At 44.9% G+C, this 23655-nt stretch overlaps 1 protein-coding gene across 4 annotated transcripts in view; it reads right to left on the bottom strand.

Annotated features, from left to right (window-relative positions):
* Positions 1-23655, bottom strand: part of DDX11 (DEAD/H-box helicase 11) — a 652402-nt gene that overhangs the window by 463452 nt on the left and 165295 nt on the right. For all 4 annotated transcript variants that reach the window (XM_085652300.1, XM_085652298.1, XM_085652299.1 and 1 more), the window contains exon 10: positions 4788-4940. In XM_085652300.1, coding sequence (XP_085508426.1) covers positions 4788-4940 — 153 coding nt within the window. The remainder of the gene's footprint in view (positions 1-4787; positions 4941-23655) is intronic.

A 23655-nucleotide genomic window follows, 5' to 3' on the forward strand; every position in this document is an offset into this window, starting at 1 on the left:
TTGCAGGAGATCTTTTGCGGCTGCGCAGAAATCCCATTCCGCCAGGATACCTTTTTGCGTTGCATCCGCCATTGCTCCACTGCCCGAACAATCAAGTTCATGGTTTTAAAGATACTCCATTACCTGCTGGATATCGGGAGCGTATACAGGGATGTTGGCAAGGCATAGATCCATTCGCCAGTCGCTTGGGCAAGTTTTGCAATAAAAAGATGGTTGCACGCAGATTGTATATGTGCAAATGTGTAAATAAATGTAATGTTGTAGCTGGCTCCGGTAATAGTATCTGGCATTATTGTGTATATGGTTTCCAAAATAGCAGTCTGTATTTTAGAGTGCGTGTATCAAAGTTTATATTAGGCCATCAGTATGTGCATCAGATTATCAGGTGGATGATGTAATCATTGATGTCATCAGTGATGTCATCAGTGATGTCACTGACCATGTCCTGAGTGATGTAATATGAGACATCATCACCAGTGCATTGCGGGCACACGAGTTATAGTTAGCTTAACTAACTATAACGGGTGAATTTCTCTGGTTTTATATGAGTCAAATGTCCAACTAACTACAACGTCCCTGAAACCTATGATTTTTTTCAGTGAATTTCTAAGGTTTTTTAAATGCTAATTCCTAACTATAACGTCTGTAAAACCTATGTTTTTTTCAGTGAATATATAATACACAGTAGTCAAAAAATCCAAGAGTGCCATCTACTGGCCTCAGAAGGTAAATTTAAATAACATACATTAGTAAATTGCATAAATGAACTTAGAAAATGTGAAACAGTTATTTTGGTTTACAAAATTTTAAACTTTGTGAAAAAAACAAAATCAGACAGACTTAACTATAGACAGGTCGTTGTTTAGACTAGGTAGTTGTAAATGCAATAGTGGTTGAGGGATCGTGGTTCAGGTCCCTCGTTGTTAAGGAGTAGTGGTAAAGGTCGTTTCCCGCGTTGTTACGTAGACTAGTCTGGTGTACGTTAGGAGGCAGTTACCTACTCTCATACAGGTCAATACTTGTCGCACGCGAGCGTGTCAAAAGCCTTTTTGAGGTCTAAAATTAAGCAGGCTGCTTGGGGAAAGTGGCTCGGGCCTGGTCTTCCAGATAAAAGAGGCCCCTGATATTTTGAGAGGTACTGCGAACGGGCACAAAGCTGTTCTGGTCAGGGTGAATGAGTTTAGGGAGAACCTGTGCATATCTGCCTGCTAGGATTTTACTCAATACCTTATAGTCAACGCCTAGGATGGCAATCAGTCAGCAGGAAGAGAGTGCAGTAGGATCTTTGTCTGGTTTTGGAAGGGAGACCTGAAAAGATTAGCGGAGGGATGGGGGCAACCGCCCTGCATCCAGGGCATCATATATTTACGTAAAGCAGGCTGAGAGGCTTGAGGCAAAAGAGGCATAATACTCAACAGGCAAGCCATCGAGACCTGGCGTTTTGTTTCTAGCTCTGCTGTGGATTGCTTGCTTCACATCAGCAATCGAGATTGGGGAGACGAGGCTCTCGCGGTCCATCGTTGTGAGGCAGGGAGGGGTTGACTGCACAGTAAAACTTCCACCATGCCCTTGGCTGGTGGGCGCCTGCTACACCGCAAAGTATCAATCTCAGAATACACCCAGGATGTCATACTGTGCGTATTAGGTGCTCGCGACTGGGGAGGATATTTCTGATATGCAGCAGGCTAACCAAGCAAGCCAGGGGCCCGAATTGTGAAAGTGAACCACCACAGACGCTCCAAGAGGGCAGCGTGTTGTTTCTTGGCAACAGCCAATGCAGGCCCCCCTGTATCACCACTATCCGCCTCCCGTACCAGCACCGGTAACTTGTGGTCCACAGCCTTGTTCTCTCTATCTAGAGTCCTATGTTCTCCTGTCACCTCTTGTAGGCATATCCCCCTAGTGACCTCTTTGAATGTGTCCCATTCCACTGCCCTGATAGATGCTGAGGCGTGGTTTTCCATACAGTATTTGATATGAGATTCTTGGGAGTCACAGAATGTAGGGTCCTGCAGACAATCTCTGGGGTGATGCCACGTGGAAGTCTGGGGAAGTGGGGCATTCCAACGCACATCGAAAACATGGACGTCATGATCAGACACCACCCACACTAGGTGGTACGCATGGTGAACCAAGCCCAGTACGGCATGGGAACAGAGAATGTGACTGAGGCGCACATACAGGGTGTGAGGCATCGAGTAAAGCGAATAGACTTGGGTGCTTCGCCCTCAAGGCATCTGCGAGCACCTAATGTCAAACCCACCCTGCGAAGTGCTCTGTTTGATGGTGCGGAGGGGTACTGAGGGAGTGCAGGTGGGAGCGATCCAGGTGGAGGTCAAGTATACAAATATAATCTCCCCCCAGGAACCGTGGAATGTGCTAATTATGTTGCACCAGGATATCAGAGTGTCTGTTCTAGAAGGGCCCCTGATCCACATTTGGGGTATACATACTACCCAGGAGGAATCAGTCTATGGTTGAATCAAGGACCTGGAAGGGTACCCCTGGATGACATCGCTCCTCGAGCACAAGCCAAGTAAACTGTGGAGTGAATCATCCCTCTCCAGTGCTTTCGCAGCTGCTGGAGTTCTGGGGCAGTGGTGTGATTCTCTTGGAGAAAGACTATGTGGGAATGCTGCCACTTAAGATAAGATTAAGTTAAGGAGTAGACTGCATCTTTTTTCCGTGCCTTGTGCATTCAGTGTGAGGAATCTAGTCTGCAAAGCATGCTGCTCAAGCGGGTGGGAGCAATTTTTTCATCTGTTTCCTTGCCCGCTTGAAAGGGGCAGGGAACCAGATGAAAAAGTCCGCTCCAGAGGGCAGGAGCATTTTTCCTTCCTCATTTTATAACAGCCGAGCCCCAGGGAGGGGATCTCTGGGGACGAAATCGGCACGGGAAGGGCACCTGGGCAGCCCCCTCCACATTCTGTATTCAGCTGGGCTCCGGGGTATGGAGTCCCAGGGGCCCAATATAGACGTGGGGCCACGCATGTGCACCCCCCTTCCACGAATGTATTAATACATGCACATAACAATGAGTTGTTTTGTTTTTGCACTTCAAAAAAAATAGGCGATAACAAAGCTCTCCCACCCGTGAACAAGGCATGTAGATGCTGAAACGTGGTGGGCTGTTCTACGGCATATGAAGATTGAAAAAAAAATGCATTAACAAGGAGTGCGTTTTTCTGTGCTTTTCAAGCATCTGGAAGTGATTTCGTATATCGATATATATATATATGTATGTATATAAAGAGAGAGAGATCTGTTAATTGCAATATGTACAATAACAAGGGTTACTGCTCCAACCACAATTTTCAAGCTGACCATAATTGGGTAAGTGCATCTTGACATCAACCAGGCTACGACTACGGTGATCAGCAAAGGTGAGAGAATACCTCACCAGCATACCTCAACAGCCGACTCAACTTCCACGCACCACAAAGAACTCTACGATCAGCCCAGCGCTCCTACGTCGTGGTTCCCCGCGCCAGAAAGACCAGATCAGGAGGCCGCTCCTTCTCCTTCCTTGCGGCCAGAGCATGGAACGCCATACCGCTCCACCTCAGACAGACAACAGCGCTCCCGATCTTCCTGAACAACCTCAAAACCTGGCTCTTCGACAGACCCTCACCTTAAAGGACCAGAAACTGCACTCCCCTCCCCCCAGCGCCTTGAGACCCTTGCACGTGAGTAGTCGCGCTTAACAAATCCATGATTGATTAATTGAGAATAAGACAGACATTGAGGACTATTTTACGTAGCAACATACTCCCTTTGAACTATTTAACAGGGAGGGGTAGAAGGATTGGCTCAGTTTAAAAACAGGTTTCAGGATCAAAGCAAAAGTAACCAAATGTGAACCTTGAAGAGATCTGACTTTAGTAGATTTAAGGTAAGGCCTGGAATAATTTCTATTCTTAACAGCAGATCTCTGGAAGATCCTCCTTTCTTGTGAAATACACTGAAAATCTGATCAATGGAATCCTCTAGGAGAGTGGAGTGCTAACCTCTCGAATTTACTGTTTTAGGAGTCGGATAATGAGGTGCATAGGTTGTAAAAATAATTAAATTAATGCATTTCTGTCACTGCCAATGCAACATTTCAACCATGAATTCCAAGCCTAACAACGTGGAATAACTCAAAGCATGTGCATTTTTTAAAGATTTAACGCTATATAACTAACCACAGCAAACAAGCAAGTTTTGGCGTGTTGATAAATTCAGAAAATTTTGAGAAAAATCCCTTGAGGTTGGTTGCTTTATGCATCAAGTTAACAATTCTTTCTACTTACCCATGTTAATTTAATTCTAAGATTTGGTTTCTGAATAAAAGTAAAATCCTTCAGTGGATTTGTGATGCAGCTCCTCTGGTGGCAATTGGTAATGGAAAGCGGAGGTTCTGAACTGAAATATTGATCACCTGGAGTGCATCGTTAAGTTGTGCTTCAATGTAAATAAGAGATTAGAGGCTAAAATAGGACTGAATCGATCCACAGTCAAGCACCACATGCTTTACACCTTCTTTAGTTGTCCCTGTACTAATTAAACCAACCCTGACAGTGCATAACTTTCTTACACTTCTCAGATGTGTGGGAAGTCTATCATGGGAACTTACATGGGCACTTAATGTTCCTGAGGGCAGAGTAGCAAAATGCAAGTAAGCAGGAAAAACGAAAAAATATTTTTCTTAAACAGTATTTGTCAAAGTGAGTTCTCAAACTTCAGTTTTTTTTAAATAAGAAAAACAGTTCCAGCTCGACAGTTCTGTGTCTAGTATACCATCTCACCTGAGAGCCGTTCACCTGGGAGCTGTATATACTGGTTATTGTGTCAATCAAGTTGTGGGCTTCATCAATAATCACCACTTGATCCTTTAATTTGATTCCAGAGGCCTGTCTAGTAGATTCATGCAAAAGCATCTGGTAAGGCAGCACCACCAACTGCAAAATAAAATAAAGGAAAACAAATATATTTTCTGTCTCATTCTCTCAGGTCAGTCACACAGGTCATCACTCTAATAGTAGATTTTGTGTGTCTCAATCTCAACTATTTCATATGGAGTCAATAACTGAGTGGACTACAAACAAAACAAATGTCCAACTCGCTTGAAGAGTTACTTAATGCTTCCAAAGAGCAGTGACAGACTATGATCTTTCAAATGAGTGTCGTATAATACAATACTTGCACTAAATTCCAGCAAGCAAGTGAAGTGATCAAGCACCTCTTCTTCCAGGAAGGTTTGGGGGAAGGTTCTTCCCCAAGAAAATTGTTGAAAACAATTCGGTAAACATTTTAAAGCACAATTTTCACATACATTTGCTAAACAGCTACAGGGTCTGACTGAGCACTCATTAAATATTCAATTACTTTCATGATGTAGCAGTCCAATGAATACTGATGCTCCTCATAAGGTGATTTCTTTCCTCAAAATGTGCAACAATTGTGCCCCCATATATCAATATTTACACCCATTGTGCCACAGCTAGTATTTAGTTGCGTGTCCCCCTTACCTTACGACAATTAAATACAAAAAGGCAGTGCCATAATTTTGCCATTTATGCAGTCCATATACCATTGGTGATCAATATGTGAAAATTACAACTTATGTCAGAGCTATCATTTTGTCATGCTTGCACTTGGTGTCCTTCCTTATGTCAAGAATAACCACCAGTATGCCAGCTCCAGCATTTTGCCATGAGTGTCACCAAATGCCAAGAATTATCTCCAATACGCCAGCCAAAGCATTTGCTATTGGTGCCCATATTTAAAAACTACCTACATTCTCTAGTATGCCATCATCAGCATTTTTCCGTGGGTGCCTCTGTAAGGTACGAATTACCTCCAGCATTCCAGGTTGCAGGCTCTTACACAAACACTCTGATTCACTCATGCTTACTTACATTCAACCAGTTACACTCATTCTCACTCATGGTCACTCCCCCAATCCCTCATTCTCACTTATTTATTCCCACTCACTGTCACTCACTCACTTGCATTTACTCTGAATTATTTTTACTCATTGACTCACTCCATGTTCGTCACGGTCATTCACTCCCCTTCACTCACACATTCACACTCGCCCATACACAAGCACTCAAACACACAAAGGCACACTCTCACCCGCATACACAATTACATTTGAGAGCTTTTTCCTATTTGTTTTTTTACTTACCTTCAGCTGCCTGCCCATTCTGCCGCAAGTCCTCAGTTGCCTGGTGCTCCACGAACTCTCTGGCAGGAATAGGGCTCTCTCTCATCTTGAGCACTGAAGGAAACTTTAAGTTGGAACCAGTGCAGTGCAAATGTCAGGTTGATGCATTGCCCAGGCTCCAGCCTTGAGTTATCTGAAGGAGGCCTCTAGCTTAGAGGCATGGGAACCCACGACTCAATGATGAGATAGGAGAGGCTTGACAAGTACCACTGGCACTACATGGCTGAAGCCTAAAGCAGATGCTTTTAGTCACAGGTGATGCTGTAGTTCCATCACAAATGAAGTGTATCCTGTGTCACGCTCCTGAGGCCAGGTCTGTGGTGCGAACAGGTGACAGCCATCAGACAAGTTCACTGCCTCACAATGCTGCTTGATCCTTGTTTACTGATAATGAATAATAGTTTATTATTTTTTATGGGTATAGTAAATAAAAAAAAAAGGGCAGAAAACAATCATGTCCAAGATCACACCCATAAGGGCAAGATGCCACTGTTCAACAGGCCTGTTTTATGAAGGACTGAGTGGGCAATCAAATAATACAATGCCTATTTGGCCAGTTATGTTATAGGTCACAGACTCACAATCATTTACTATAACACACCATAAAGACACTGGGTTCTTCATTTTGTCAAGCTAAAATCCCTTAAGATTAACTAGGGAAAAGTAGATGGGCAAAGTCAGCCAAAAACGACTTGGATTTAGAAATTTCAAATTGAAAGATCTTTTGAGAGTAGGGAGTCATACGGTGCCTTACAAAACGCTCAAATAATTAAATAATGCTGGCTAGTATTTTCCAATCATTAGCAGGTAGCTTGTCATGGAAATGTAAACACAACAAGATGATGGGCACTTTTCAAACACACACCCCAAGTCACAGATCTGGGTTAAATCCATGGTTCCTTTGCTCATCATGCCACCCCAGTTTGGACCCAGACATATGCAAATCAATCTTGACCCTGTACCCCATGGGAACAGTGTTGCCCAGGTCCTACCTGGACCGGAGAGAGGCATCCTGGGACCGGTTTCAGGGTATCACCCCCCTCATCAGCCTGGTTAGCTTGAATCCAATCATATTTGTTTTGCATTTATCGACCTAAGTGGGAAGGGTAGACCCAGGCATGGGTCCGGTGCTCACCTTGCAACTGGAGTCAAGCTAGCTTAGCTGATGAGGGGCGATACCCTAAAACCGGTGCCCAGGAAGCTTGTTTCGAGCCCTGGAGGGAGAACCTGGCCTGGCAGGTCAGGTGGAATGTTCCCATGGGGAATAGGGTCACAACTGATTTGCATATGGCTGGGTCGAAACTGGAATGGCATGATGTGCAAAAAAGCTGGATTTAGGCCCAGATCTACGTACTGGGGGTAAATGTTTGACATTGTTTTAGCATTCCGTCCATCAATTGTTCTTTTTGCATTTGTTGCTCTAAGTGGGCAGGGTACGCCCAGACAAGGGCCCTGTGCTCACCATGCCACTGTAGTCAAGCTAGTCTGGCTGATGAGGGGTGATACCCTGAATCCGGTTCCCAGGATGCTTGTTTCGGGCCCAGGGAGGACCTGGACATGGCAATTCGGATGGGCTGTTCCCATGGGGAGCAGGGTCAAGTCTGATTTGCATATGGCTAGGTCTAAACTGGAGTGGCATGGTGTGCAAAAAAACTATGTATTTAGGCCCAGATCGCTGTACTGGGGGTGAATGTGTGACATTGTTTCAGCATTCCGTCCATTAGCTGTTCTTTTTGCATGGAAATTTAAAGCCAAAACCAAAAAAATGCAGGGATACTTAAGACAGGCTACACAAGTAATAATTATTAGTACAAAACCCTTAATAGATTTAGGTCTTCTTAGAAGCTGGTGGCCACACACCTAGCAGATATTCCCTTGTCACACAGAGGCTAGACGATGTAATATTATTTAAATGCTGGGAACCCTACTCCAATTAGCACCAAACTAATTCATTACCTTGAACTTCAAGAAGCAGTTTTGATAAGAACTGGTGAAACGTAGCAAAAATATCACTGGACATATCACTGAACAATTTGGGTGATGAAGATTAAGAATATTTTGTGAATAGGATACATTATATTTTTATAAGATGTTGTGGATATACTGCATCATATGTTGTGGATATAATTCTAAGATCAAAAACAACAGGAGAGGAAGGGATCAACACGGCTAGTCCCCTCGGTTAAATATCAATAAACAACGAAGCCAGTGTATAATAAGGGGGCACTCAAATCAATGTGGTTTATCAATCAATCGAGCCACAAACCTCAGATTCCCTGTGAACCGTTATGTTCATTTGGAATATGCTTGGCAACAACAGAATAATACCCAGTGGGTATGAAAAGCCCTCACTCACCAACCTGGTCGGTGACATGCTTCATCATCGGGCTTCCACGGCCCGGCAGCAAGAGGCTGTTTAGGCATAACGCGGGTTGAGAGCAGCAAGGGCGGTGTGCCATATTGCTCCTACCCCCCTACCGGGACCCATGAGGCTTCCAACGGACAGGCCTCGTTAGTAAACTCGTTCCTCTCCCCACATTAACTTATCTGGCGGAGGTCACACTATTTAGTGTGCTTTTTTTGATTTTTCACACATTAGCCCACGGTTGGGTGTACCTTAGAGCGTGCACACCACCGGGTCTACGCACATCCCCCCCTGGTCCTGACGAATGCCCGATTAACAATCTCTGAGGCAGAAACATGTTGACCGCCACGGAGTGAACCAGGTCTTCTATTTTTTTGACCCTCACTCCTTTTTATTTCTTGCCTTTTAAGCAAAATTAATAAAGTTTCTTTTTTGACTTAATTGGTTATTTTAAATTCACTTTCCCCACACAACCAACCCAGCTCCGCAGTAACCTGGCGTCGCAGCACACTGGGATGACATTCGGTCGTCCCAGTGGAAGCCCGATGATGAAGCATGTCACCGACCAGGTTGGTGAGTGAGGGCTTTTCATACCCACTGGGTATTATTCTGTTGTTGCCAAGCATATTCCAAATGAACATAACGGTTCACAGGGAATCTGAGGTTTGTGGCTCGATTGATTGATGAACCACATTGATTTGAGTGCCCCCTTATTATACACTGGCTTCGTTGTTTATTGATATAATTCTAAGTGCAGAGTGAACTGATGCACAGTAAAGAAATACATAATACTTGCACCATATTTACTTAAGAAGGGAATTAGGGAAAGAGGAAAATAAGAGTGAGAAAGTTACATGTAGCTGCTTCCAAGGTTCAGGAGATGAGTCTTCAAAGTAGTTTGAAGATGGAAGGCAGGAGATGTAACCGTGATTAAGAGGGAGCCAACTCCAGTGGTATGATCCGAGTACATGAAAAAGTGTATTCACACTGTAGCACAAGGAGATTTACACAAAGGAGTGAGAATTGTACGGAGACATTTGGGGCACGGACACTCAAAGGGGTAGATGTAGATAGAGAAGAACACTAACACACTGAGGAAGACCATTCAGAAAGGTATGATGAGAACTTGTTGATAACTAGTGCGATAAGTGTGGAAAGGAGGGCAGGATGGTCAAGTACACAAGACTCCGTTCTGCAGAGAGGTTGAGGAGGAATAGTATGGTTGAGAGTTTGCAGTGAAGTGCAGATGTGATCAAATTGCAGTCTTGGTGGAGTGTGAATTTTTAAAACCAGATAGAAACTGGTTGAAAACAAGGTATTCTAAGAGTTTAGAGAAGAATGAGAGTTAAAGGACAGGACCATAGTTTGGTGGATTACATGACTTTGTGGTGTGTTTTAAAGAAAAAGTATGACAGTAGCAAAATGAAAGAGTGGATGAAGAGTGAGTTCAAACAGGAGAGGAACAATTATGATAAAAAGCGCAAGGATAATTTGATGGCTGACAGGATCAGAAGATCCACAAAATAGATTTACATTATACAGAAATTAGCTCAGCAGTGACTGTTAGTGAAAAGGGTGATCGATTGGTTGTATTGTTAAGATGCTGCAAAACTAGGAGGCACTGGAGTGGATAAGAGGAAATCAAGGGTGAATGAAAAATGTGTTATGTTGGAGGAAACGTAGCGGCAACGTCTGATGCTGAGAGATGGGATTGATCATTGAGAATGGGAGAGAACCATAACTGATGAAGCAAGGTCTAGGAAGCAGCTAGACCTCGCTGTGTTCACTGCAGCAGAAAACAGGTCCAGGGCTTTTAAGTATTTATTGCTTTGTTCAATCACCATTTGCAGAGGCACCTCTTGTTTTCATAGAGTGATGCTAGGAGAGATCCAAGATTGAACAGAGGGGGGTTATTGAGGTAAATGTTTGTACATGATGGTGTGAGCCGAAGGCTGGTATAACTGACTCACTGAATTGACTCCGTGAAGGAAGTAGAGTGAAGCAGCGTTCTTTGTCACTATGAATTGGTCAAGAAATGATTAAAGGACTTTAGGGCACATTTTTCTTTTAAAGATGGGATCAGAGACCTTGTGTGATTCAACTCCATTAATCCTTACTTTACACAAACAAAACACTACTTAGATAAAATAAAAAATTGAACTGTATCAATATACTAACATCTTAACCCTTCTTCCAGCCACTGTATGTTTAAGTAGTCTCCTTTGTATTACACCAATTATCTTCTCCCCGAAATTCCCACGAGTGACACTTGCAAACCGTAAAGATTCCCACTGAATGATTTAGCAGTGTATGGCCATCGCTGTGCGACATTTAAAACATACTACCTGTTAGGATACTTTCATTAATAACTCACATCTATCCATCAGTGACTGTCAGTGTGCTTGCCAGTACACTGATAATTTAAATGGGTTAAAAGATCAGAATAGGGGTGCGTGGCCAATTCACAAATGGACTAGGACGTGCGTTTGCTCGGCTCCGTTACTCCGCACCCGTTACAGCTCTCACGCTCAACATTCTCGGGGCTGATGGGCTTATCTGCGGGGAAGAGGCCCCGTGGGTGCATCAGAGGGGCCCCAAAACCCCCTGAGAGCCTCACGGACAGCTTCTGACCCTGAAAGAGGACCAACCGCACCCGGAGCGGCCGCCATCTTGGGCCCTGTCGGAAGGCCTAACACCTGCTCTCTCTCCCACTACTGGCCTTGGGGTGGCCCGACCAGGCGGAGTGTAGCGGAGGAGGGGCTGCCCCCGCCCCTTAACGGAGGTCCCAGAGCCGGGAGAGCCGGAGCGGATCTGGCGCTGGGGGCCCGCCGGCCTATTCACCCATGGAGGGCAGCCTGTGCTATAGCCCCGCTGCCTGGGAGCTCTGGTGGCCAGTCCCCGAGGAAAGTGACGGCACCACAGGTTCTTTCCCGCCTGCCGCATCTGCCACCGGCTGCTGCCAGAGAGGGATCTGCTGCGGTGATAGTGCATCGGGCCGCATACCCCTCCCCCCAACTGCTGGGCCTTTCCTGGACCACGGGCCTGCGTCTGACCTTGGTGTGGAACCCTCCCTCCTGCCTGCGCCTCCTGTGCTGTACGCCTTGGGCCCTCATCATGTGGGTAACCATGCGGGGGAGAACTGGGCCCACCTGTCAATGATGGAGGAAGCTGGAACCTGCCACTGCGCTGTGCGATGACGAAGGAGTGACGAAAAGCTGCCTAATGGTAGGGAGTTCGGCTGCAGGGATCGAGCAGCGGTGGGGCCCTGTCGAATAACTGCCTAAAGGTAGGGAGATGGGCTGCGGAGATTGGGCTGCGGAGATCGCGCAGCGGTGGGCCCTTGACCCCCCTTCCTCCCCTGCTGGGACTGCGGGCCGCCGCTGGGGCCCCGGTCACCTACCTCTTTTCCCCATAACTTGCCAGCTGCATAACTATTGAGGTGCTCTGAGGATGCTTCCTGATCTTGGCCCAGGCCCTGCAGACAGAGTGCCCCGCGAGGAACTTTAATCGGACACATATCATTGCGGCACTCCCAGGTTCTTGACCACTGTGTACGGCGAGAGCCCATGTGCGGCTTTTGTCTTTGCCCTCTGTGCATGGCCCGGAGCTTGCTGCTGGCTGTGACTAGTTGTGGCCGGTGACCCCACCGGGACGGTGGGTCATGTGCGGCACTGTCCCTCTCTCGAGAGCTAGAGCAACCGGCTGTGGTGACTGCACAGCGGGACCCTATCTGAGGTGGGACCCGCCTTGGGACTTAAACTTAAGCCGGCTTCTGCCATGCCGCGCCCCAAAGCAGGCAAAGACTTCGCACCTAATTCAGCTAAAGACAATCCAGTGGCATCCCTATGGTTGAAATCCACTCCCCAGCCGCAGCCTACCTCGGACCCGCCGAATGCCTCCTACTCGGTCGAAGAACCGATGGCTGCCCAGATTACACAGGCTTTCCTGAACTTTTTTCTACAAGAAATCAAGGCTGAAATCTGATTGCTCAAGAGTGACTTTAAATTCTGCCTATGAGAAATCCGACAAGATGTCACCGAAACTGGAGGCCGGGTGGACGACCTCGAGCGCACGATGGACACCCACGTGGAAGACCATGAGAGCCTTTGGCGTAGAATGGCTGAACTGGAAGACCAGCATATTAACCTGCAACTGAAGCAAGCAGATTTAGAACATAGAAGCCTGCTAAATAATGTCCGCATTAGGGGGGACCCGCGGGGAGAAGAGGGCCACGATATTATGGCCTTCACCCTGACCTCCTACACACAATCAGACCAGACGATGATGCTTCCCCACCGTTGATAAAGCGCACCGAGTTGCTGGCCCCTGGGACCGTCCGGGCTGTGTCCCGGACATCCTCAACCGAGTACATTTCTTTGTAGAAAAAGAAGCCATCCTTCGGAAGATACGGGGGGAAACAATTTTTGACGTACAAAGGCCATCCCATTCAAGTCTTTCAGGACATTGCCCCCCATCGCTCTCCATCGCAGTAAAGAATTCAAGCCTATTACAGACAAACTACAGGATCTTCAAATTAAATATCTCTGGGGCCACCCCTTTGCATTGATTTTCTCATGTGAAGGCAAGCACCAAGCTCTCTGCTCATTGTATGAAGCGAAACGGCTCCTTCAACTCTCCCCAGACTCAGACGACAAGGGCTCTTCTCCAACAGGGTCCCCCCGCTGGGGGGCGATGCGGCTGGAATGGTCCACCGTCCCGGCCCCCAAAACCAGGTTACACGCCAAGGAACAGATCTCCCTTCAAACAAAGCAGGAAATCATCAATCGCTACGCACCATGAGCGCTCCTCACTCACCCACTCACAACTCGGAGACCTCGGACAGCCACATTCACACCAATGTACCAGTTACACCCTGAATCATCCATGAAGATCCTCTGCTGAGAGAACTTCTACGATCCTTATTCTAACTACCGTACTCCAACTCACAATCCGTCAACCTGCACAACGACACTGAATGCTTCCTCTAGCTCACTATGCTCAGAAGCAACCCTTGCTCTCCCTCCACGGCCTGAACCTCAACACTACGCAGTCACTCTGCCAGCGAGTATACTCCCTTACATCCGCCCAGGCCACAGAGGGCCGTAGAGGTCACTCTCCTGCCTCTGTTGACTACCCCACTAGTTCCTCTCCCTGGCAGCCAATGACTTGCCTTTTCCAGCCACCATTCTAACTTTGGCAGCGGGGTACGGAGCCTGTGCCATCCACACTAGCTCTTACTACGCCCCCCACACATGTCGTGCCTACTGGAGGGGTGACACCCTCGGAATGACCTCAGTCTTGACTTTCAAACCATTGCAGAAATGGCAGTACATTCTACAGGCCCTGTAGGCCATTACCTGTTCTTTTTCCACCTGTTCTTCCCTTAATACATTGAGGGCAGGGCGAGCTCGGCACACCGATCCTCTTACATCCAATCATGCATGATCTCTCAGCTGGGTATGCCCACCACTCGCCTCACAAGCTTTACCTCTTCTCCCTGGGAGAGTACCAATCTTCCACTCATGACTACAACAACCTCCCTGGACATTCCCCATGACACTATGACCACAAACCCATCAATTAAACTTCTTACTTTCAATGTCCAGGGCTTCAACTCTCCTAATAAAAGACTACCAATTTGGAGATGCCTACTCCTCCAAGACCCTGATATTATCTTCCTTCAGGAAACCCAATTACTCTCTACAGATATCACGGTCGTGGCCCACCTGAAATATCCTCACCAATACTGGGCATTGGCCACTTCCAAAACAGCAGGGGTTGCCATACTAATTAGATCCAGACTGGGAGGGGCAACTTCTCGAGTGACATGGGACACTGAGGGATGATATGTAAAACTCCAAATCCAATTGGGCGCGCAGCCCTTGACCCTTATCAACATCTATGATCCCAACCAGGCGCAAGATGCCCTTCTCAGATCCTTCTTGAAAGATCACCTACACTCTCCAGTGGGTGCAGCGATTCTTGGAGGAGACTTCAACATGGTTTGGGACCCCACACTAGACCGTAGTGCCGCCTCATATCAGACCACAGTGTCAATGTCAGCTGCTTTGAAGAGGGACCTCACAGAGGTTGTCTGATGGACACCTGGAGATATCAACGCGATTATACCTTCTTCTCTCATGTGCACCGTTCTTACTCAAGAATCGACTATTGCTTCCGCTCACACTTTCTGATTAAATCCCTAGACTCAGCAGAGATCTCAGACATATCCATATCAGACCACGTCCATGTGGCGGTAAACTTCCGTGTCCCGGGTAGACGATATGACGCCCCTGGTAGATGGCGCCTTCCCACGTCTTACGGGATCAAGTAGACTCGGCAGAAGTCCGTCGGGAGATCCCGGCTTACTTTGTGGTGAACACACCCCCAGAACCACCCACAGCCATACGGTGGGATGCTTTTAAAGCATCCATCCGAGGTGTTATCTCTTCTATAGCCATCACCCATTCCCGCGAAGCCCACCTGGTTGAACATAGCTTAATCAATGACATTATGGCCTTGGAACGCAAAGATCACGTCACACACACTAATAAAGCCGAACATACTCTTATGTTACTTAGGCAAAGATTCTTTGAAGGGGAGACAATGTGGGGGCTATATTGGCACGTCGTGTCCGGGCCCAGGTTGCTAAAGCTCATGTATCCAACATCAAACGCGTGGACAATACCTGGGCCACATCCGAACGGGACAAGGGTCAGGTCTTTGCTGCATTTTACAATGAACTATACACCGCAGGCCCCCACTTGCCCGACGAGGCTTCCTCCTTTCTCAATGCATGCACCTGGGACCCTCTGGATCCTCAGCATGTGAAACTGCTGGAGGACCCAATTACTTTAAACGAAATTCAAAGAGCATTGAAACAACTCCAACTAAATAAAACTCCAGGACCGGATGGCCTCCCAGTTGCCTTTTACCGTGCATTCCTCTCTCAACTCCAGGAACACCTGCTTCACCTCTTTAATACATTCTCTGACACCACAGGACTTACCCCCACAGTGTCAGAAGCTGAAGTAGGGCTTATACCGAAACCGGGAAAAGATCCTTCTTTATTCACCTCCTACTGGCCCAACGCGCTACTTAACACGGATGCCAAAATATACACAAAGATACTAGCAAACCGCCTTGAGCCTTACCTCCCAAGTATGATTGACCCCGACCAGGTGGGGTTCATTCGCCACCGTCCGGGAGCTGACAATGTTTGGCGAATTGCCCATCTTATTGAAAAGGTCCAAAAGCGAGACATCCCGGCCGGTCTGCTACCTCTCAACGCGGAGAAGGCCTTCGATCGCGTTGACCGGCAGTTTCTTCGTGCAGTACTCCATAAGATAGGCCTAGGTTCCAACAATGATCTCTAAGCTATTGGCCCCTACACTTCTCCTGTAGCGCGATTCTGAATTAATGGCCAACTTACGCCCCCAATCTTGATATGCAAGGGCACCAGACAGGGCTGCCTACTCTTCCCCCATCTCGTTTGCCTTAGCAGTGGAACCCCTAGCTATTGCCATTCGCCAATCACGAGACATAATTGGCATACACTTTGGGGGCCATGATCTTAAAGTGTCCTTGTTTGCGGATGATCTAATACTCTCAATTACCACTCCGGCTACGTCTATCCTAGCCTCATCTTCGCTTCTCCACTCCTTTGAAATAGCCTCATGTTTAAAGATCAACATGTCTACATCTCAGGCACTAAATCCCACCATCTCTACTCCGGATCTACATAGACTTCAAAACCTTTCCCCCATACATTGGGCAGACCAATCAATTTGCTATCTGGCCCTAAATTTGACCCCGCCCCGCTCCACCTGGACCCAGGCCAACTGGCCAGTCTGTTGTAGAGAATTTCAAGAAGAATTACGACGCTGGAAAAAAATCCCTATCTCCTGGTTGGGTCATCTCAATGCTGTAAAAATAATACTTCTCCCTAAGATACTCTACCTCTTCCACAACTTGCCTACCCAGATTCCACGGGTAGATATCCAAATCCTGCAGTGTGATGGAACTTCCTTTATTTAGGGTAAAGGCCGTCCGTGCTTCTCGAACAAATTACTTATGATGCTGTGTGACCACGAAGGCCTTGTGTGTCCTAATCTCTAAGAATACTACTGGACATCCCATCTCCAATATATAGCTGAATGGGTGGTACGGGAGAGTGAAAAGCATTGGTTCCACATGGACAGGGCAGTTGCTTGCAGACCCCTGTAGGACCTGGCATGGCTCTCCAGAACGGCCAGACCCCGCAGTGCACACGCTGCAACCCCCTCGAAAACAGTTCTCAAGATATGCAACAAGGTTGGGGTATCTAGAGGCCTACAACCTTCCCTTCACCTAACACACCCATAGCCCGGAATCCTTTGTTTACCCCAGCTTTACAACCACATGCATTTCCCAAGTGGAATCAGGGAGAGTGCCAAGTTATCCAAGACCTCTTTGAAGGCGATAAATTTAAATCCTTTGACCAATGTAAACAACCCTTCCATGTCAACGAGGCCAGCAGACTTCAATAATATCAACTTCGACACTGGTTGCTCACCCCCAGGTACATTAAGGAAGCCACCAGACCACTCACGTCCTTTGAGTCCCTAGTTTTCACCTTCGAAGGCACAATTGTCTAATTTCTTGCACTTATCAAGTACTACATCACTCGCAATCCCACCGTCTTCATGCATACCAAGATGGACATAGAGGAAGAGCCCTCCCAGAAGAACTGAGAACAACTATGGCGCAGCATCCCAAGAATTTATAAGAGCATTACTCAGCGTGAATCGGCATATAAGCTAATGACTCGCTGGTACTACACCCCCGCACTTTTACAGAAAATACTCCCTGCCCTCTCTCCTCTCTGCTGGAGATGCCAATCGGCAACAGGGGACTTTATCCATATCTGGTGGACGTGCCCACTTGTGATGGTGTTCTGGAAAGAGGTTTTAAGTCACATCAAAGACACCGTGGGGTTCCCTATCCCAAACTCCCCCTTGGTGTCCCTATTGGACATGAGATCAGCGCAACTCAAAGCCATGACGCACTCGGACTGGTGCCTTATCATGCAGATTTTGGGAGCAGGGAAACAAACTATAGCCCTACATTGGAAGACAACATCTCCTCCCCAGATATCGGCCTGGTTCCTATGCCTATGGCAGGTCGTTCCCCCCCCCACCCCCCCCCCCCCCCTGGCTGCAAGCTCTTCAAATTTTGAGGCCTCTCTACTCCCATATTCTAGAGAGATCACCCAACGAGATCCCTGGAGACTAGGGGCAGATGATGGCCCCCTTTCCTAGTGGACAATGTACATAGGGATGAGGGACTGTCCCCGATACCCCTTCCATCAAAACTGGCTCGCCCTCCCTCAAATCCTATAGATTCCTGGTTACGCCCGGTTCTCCTTTATTATTTTAGATGTTTTCATGTTTTAGATTTGGAAACAACATATCAAAAAGAAGAAGCTGATGATTCCTTGGCCCCACTAAGGCCTTTTTGGGCCCTTTATTCGCCTGGGCCTCACTCTACAGATCTTGAATGCTTAGTCTCACCTACACTTTGACATTGTATAAGATATGTCTCTAACCTATATAGCATTGAATGCTCCCTGCAGCGGCCCATTGCATGTCTATATTCAATGTTTGCACTTTATATGCTCGCATGCATACTACAGCGAACTGACCCATACCTGGAAGGACAAGTCCTCTCAGCACCCTTTAACTATACCCATTTCTTTGCAACTTGCTGTCATCCGTTATGCACCACTTGATGCTTGATAGCTAAACGCTACAAGTAAGGCATATACTGATTGATGCCCTGCTTAATTAAGCTGCTTCCCAACTAGCTTATATTGCATGTGATGAAGTAGATACAACTATTGTTTTTGGAGATAAATGTTTTGACTTCTCTTTTGGTAACAGAGCTGTAACAAAAGTCAGCAGTACACAGGACTCTACTCAGGCCCTATAATGCTTCAGAATAGGAGTCAGTTTGTACAACTTGAACTCTTTCGCTCTTAGAAGACTCAGACAATTGGGTTTGAATGCTTATTTATTAAGGAGTTGTATATATCGCTAGCCTGACCCGAGGGTATCGGAGCGCTTCACAACAGTTTTTGAGCCAGATTCATACAATAAGCAGTATTCTACATATAAGTTCGGCAGACCAAGTGTGCTGAGCAGCATTGAGGTAGTATGTGAGTACTGAGACAACCTCATCGAGTGCACATTGTCTTGTGGTTGATATAATAAAGCAGGATTCTACATATAGGTTAGGAAGTCCAAGTGTGCTGAGCAGCACTGAGGTAGTCCGTGAGTCCTGAGATAACCTCAGAGTGCACATTGTCTTGGGGTTGAACCATTTAAGGGGGGTGGAGGAGCCGTTCGGAGTCGAATAGCAGGGAGGAGGTAAGTCTTAGAGCTACAATGGCAGGAAGAGACGACGAGCAGGGAATAGCGTTTTAATGGTGGCTATCCATTCGGGAGGGAGCGGTTGAGGAAAAGGACTTTAAGTTGTTTATTGAATTTTGTGAAGGACAAGATAGTCCTGATACCGACTGGGATGGCGTTCCAGATTTTGGGCGCGTTTCCGGCGAAGGACCGTGCAGCAGTTTTTTGTTTGCGTGTTTTCATGGGGATGAGTAGTAGGGTGCTTTACTTGACGTCCCAAGTGTACTACTACTGCTATGTAATTGCCTAACGAAACCCTCTTTTCTCCTTTCAATTGCATTTCTATTGAAAGGTTTTTTGAAAGATTCAATTAACAGAATCTAAGCAATAAGATCAGAATTGACATTTTAAGAGTCAATATTCTTTTAGTGGAATCATCAGCAGTAATGTAAAACTTCTGAGACAGTATTGCCGCCACAGCATTACTTTCAAAGATAAACAGACCTTGCAAAGTTTGTTGAACAGGGTATCAAAATTCTCTATCCCTCTGTTTCTCCTGTGTGTGAGGTATCAGATAGGGCTGGGTTTTCAATAGGTTTGAGCAGGGAATGTTTTTTGGATGTTACAGCTTTTATAGGGGATGTCTCTGTTTTTTTGTCCAGAGGTTGCTGACATTCCCAGAAACTTACCAAGCCAAACATTTCCAAACAGTAGATATCCAGGGAGAAGATACTTGTATTAATCCAAGCACGTTTGATTACCTAGAATACTCGGCAAATGTCAAAGTATGGGTAAGAAAATCACAATTTGTTCTTTTTTGTCTCGAAAAACTCCAGTCTCCCCTCCAAGATCTCTCTTCGTGGATAATCTGGAAACCCTAGTTTGTGTAATGTGAAGAAAATGAAGGATATTACCATGTTTTGGGAGAAAAATTACTGACAATCCATGAAACTGCATGTTTAATGTATTGTTCTGGTAAGCTAATCAGGGGAGGGAGAAGGGGCACCCCTCAATAGACACCTTGGGATGTGCAGATGTAGAAAATATATAGCTGTGGTAGGTTTCCATGCAACCCAAGACTAATACCAGCAGTCAAAAGCAAGTTACAATACACCAGTATTTTGCTTGAAAATTTCAAAATGTGCTGCTGTTACAGCGTAGAACATCAAATTCCCCCTTTGTCACAGACCAAATACCTCAATAACAAATTCACTCAAATACATTCATTGGTGGGGCCCATAACACCAACACTCATACTTCCTTGATCTGCTTCCCTCGAGGAAGAAGTTTCCAAACGCTGACATGAAAGGAATATCTTTACCTAAACCCTAAATGCATTGAATACTCTATTAACTCCAACCTTGTGATATTCCCCTCATTGGGTGATGAATCAGTTAGTTGTATATATGATTTAGTGATTCAATTCATTTATCTATACTCTTCTGTTATTCTAATTTCCTCAAATAATCGACACAACACAGTTTTAAATTAATCAAACATTATTTATCTAATAAAATTGCAAATTGTTAGAAAATCATTGTCCAAACCGCAGAACATTATATTGACCTAATCTGGCTAATAGTCGTCCTCTAAGTCAGTCAAGTCATGGAAAAATCTTTAAACTCATCAAAGTTAGGCCGCAATTCAGTCTCTCATAGATTCAGGATAACAGCTGTCCAGCAGTGTCACCGTCCTCTCCGTCAGCATAACGTCAGGAAATCAAGTTCGTCAAAGAAGAGAGCGTTTTCTAATTCACTTTCCTACCTACTTTTATAATGAAACTAATGTCAAAATGTATCAAGATTGGGGTTTTAGACAGTCCTCATTGGTGGATTTGGGGTCGATTGGTAAAGTTCTCACATAGTCCGCAAGATTAAGTCATCGCACTTGCTGGTTCCGGTTTTAAAGACAGTCCATTGTTGTAGTTTTGGCGAAGCTCCCAGAGTGTCCTTGGTAGGAACATCGTCTCCTGGGGTCAGGATGAGGCCATTGTTGCTGGCGGTGACGCATGCGCACTTCACCCAGAACCTCGTGTGACAGCAGCAGTCATGTTGTACGTCTCGGTCAGCCATCTTAAGGAAGGCCAAAATGGTCAGCTTAAGCAAAACAAACACAATAACGTAATTAAAACATGGAAATGTCTAATAAAATGTTAAACCCTCACTAATTCCCTTATGTGTAAGTAATTATCTAGCAGAACAGCAACAACATTCAAAGCGTTTATACTCACTCAATGATGCGCAACTTACAATTACATCACAAAAGCAACATAGATCATGCAATATTCTAATTTTCTACCATTAGTATGCATACATATGTTAGTATACAATTAGTTTAGCCACGCAAAATACAAATCCCACGTGTAATTCTTTTGTTAATATAATTGGTAAGTCTTCCACTTCAAACAAATTATTAAGGTTACTATTAGTTGATTATTCAGATTAATATAAACATGCAGAATGGGGGGGGGTATACAAAATTTTGTACTACCCGCTCCAGCAATCCCCCCTTTGGTGATTATATCTCCACACCAACAAAAACATTTTGTATCCCTTTTTACGGAATTTCAAAGTGATTTCTTGTTTCTATTCATATTTCAGTTTCCCCTGTTTCTTCTCTTTTTGCTGATTTATACATACTTTCTTTGATTTCTTCCAATTCTATTTCTTCCAATTCTCTTTCTTGTTTCTTATTTCTTCTCCTTAAATTTTCTCTTTTTAATCTTTTCTGATTTTTATCCTTTTTACGACAAATACATCCTAATCTAATCATTAATACTAAGAAAATCACACATGTTAATGGAAATAAAATCTTACCTAAAAATGTACTACCTAGTTTTACTACAAAATCTTTAATAGCTGCTAATTTCTTTCCAATCTTCTCCCAAACACCTTCAACCTCCAGTGGTGCAATTTCGTCATGCAATTCTGTAATATTTTTAATATAAATTTTCAAATCTCTACTTTCGTCAGGAATGTAAGTACAACAACGTTGAACTTTCAGCATTCCACAGACTCCACCCTCTTTTGCCAATAATATATCAAGGGCAAGTCGATTTTGCATTACCATAGCACGCATGGCAACCATTTCAGTATTTACCAATAAGAATCCTCCAGCGGTGCTTGTTGACCAGTGATCCACTACTGTTGTAAGTCTTCTAATTTTGTTTGCATTCAGAGATATTCCCACTGCGGGTATCAATGCTCCAAAAATGTCACCACAATTTCTGTCCAAGATTCTCTCTTACTACGTGCTAAATAACTACCTAAACTATGTACACCATCTTCTCCTCTATCCATATGAAAAATCTTTGGAAAAACCAGGCCAACATAACATGTGCTATTCCAATGGTCTGGCAAACGATAATAAGCCCTGTTCCCACAAATAAAATACAGTCCTGGAAAAACTGGATCTTTTCCACCTTTAAATCCCCATCCTCCCATGATTCGGTATGTATCATGGCACTCGCTATTCCCTACAAAATAATGATCATATGCGGTTTGATTCCTTCTAATACACAATTTCCCTTTCTGAGGCCAATCTAAAGCCATAGTTGGACTCGTTTCCCCTTTCAAGTGTTTTTCTGTTTCTACATCCAAACTGTTTTCTCCACTTTCCCTTCTGAAGCCTTTCTTTGCATTTTCAATCTCCTTTCTTCAACCATATCTAAAAATGTCTTTTCCTCTTTCTTTAAACTGCAAGTCAAATTATTTCTAAATATGAATTCTAATGTTAGTTCTTTAGTCTCTAAGAAAAATTCACCTAATACTTTTGCAGGTTTTACCTTGTTCAGTTTGTTAATTAACGGTACTTGTGAAAATATAGTGTCTACATCTGAAAAATAATACTCTAATTTACCTGTTTGATAAAATAAACTAGCTATTACACTACATGTTATTCCATAAGTTACTGGAAGGTGATGATAAGTCACTCCCTCAGATACGGATGCAGGTAACTGCATACACACGTAGCAATCCCTTACGTCCATTATCTTTACATATTCATACAACAATTTTGAAAAAACATTATTAGAAAAATCTGTTATAGACCTGTCTTTATATAAATAGTTTTTATCTATTCTATTCGGAACTACCTTTTGAATCTTCCCTATATTAGTTATGTTCTCACTAGGTCCTTCTAATGTATCTATAGTAACTTTAAATTCGATTAGTAGAGCAAGTATACTCCATAGAAGCATACAACAAGAATGAGACATAGAAGCGATAACAATGATACGGGTAGGGGCAGGTATCCGGTAATTGTATTCCCTAAAGTCTCGTGACTCTTATTGTGTATTACAGACTCACGGTAGGAGTTGAGTGGACGAGCCTTGAACGAGTGATCGCAGCTATACACACAAGTGCTCGAGGGTAAAGGTATGCCCATGGTGGGCAATATCCCGGTAAATGCTGTGCAGGATATGCAGTTCGGAATGTAGTATACACTACATTAGTTTCTTTTTAAACCAGATGCCAACTAATTTTGCTAAGTGTTGTTTGTCTATCTTTTGTCTCTCACAGAATTGTTTTTAATAGACAAAGCAGTGGTGCAGGGTGGAACGACAATACCCCACGCCCTGAAGACATTGCCGTGAGTTTATCCTAAGGCAATGAAACATGTCGGCATTTTAAATATGAGCAGTCACACAGCATAGAATAAAAATCGTAAGCCAGTGTGATCTAGCTCAAACT

The sequence above is a fragment of the Triturus cristatus genome, chromosome 4_1 (assembly GCF_964204655.1).
Source record: "Triturus cristatus chromosome 4_1, aTriCri1.1, whole genome shotgun sequence".
NCBI lineage: Eukaryota > Metazoa > Chordata > Amphibia > Caudata > Salamandridae > Triturus > Triturus cristatus.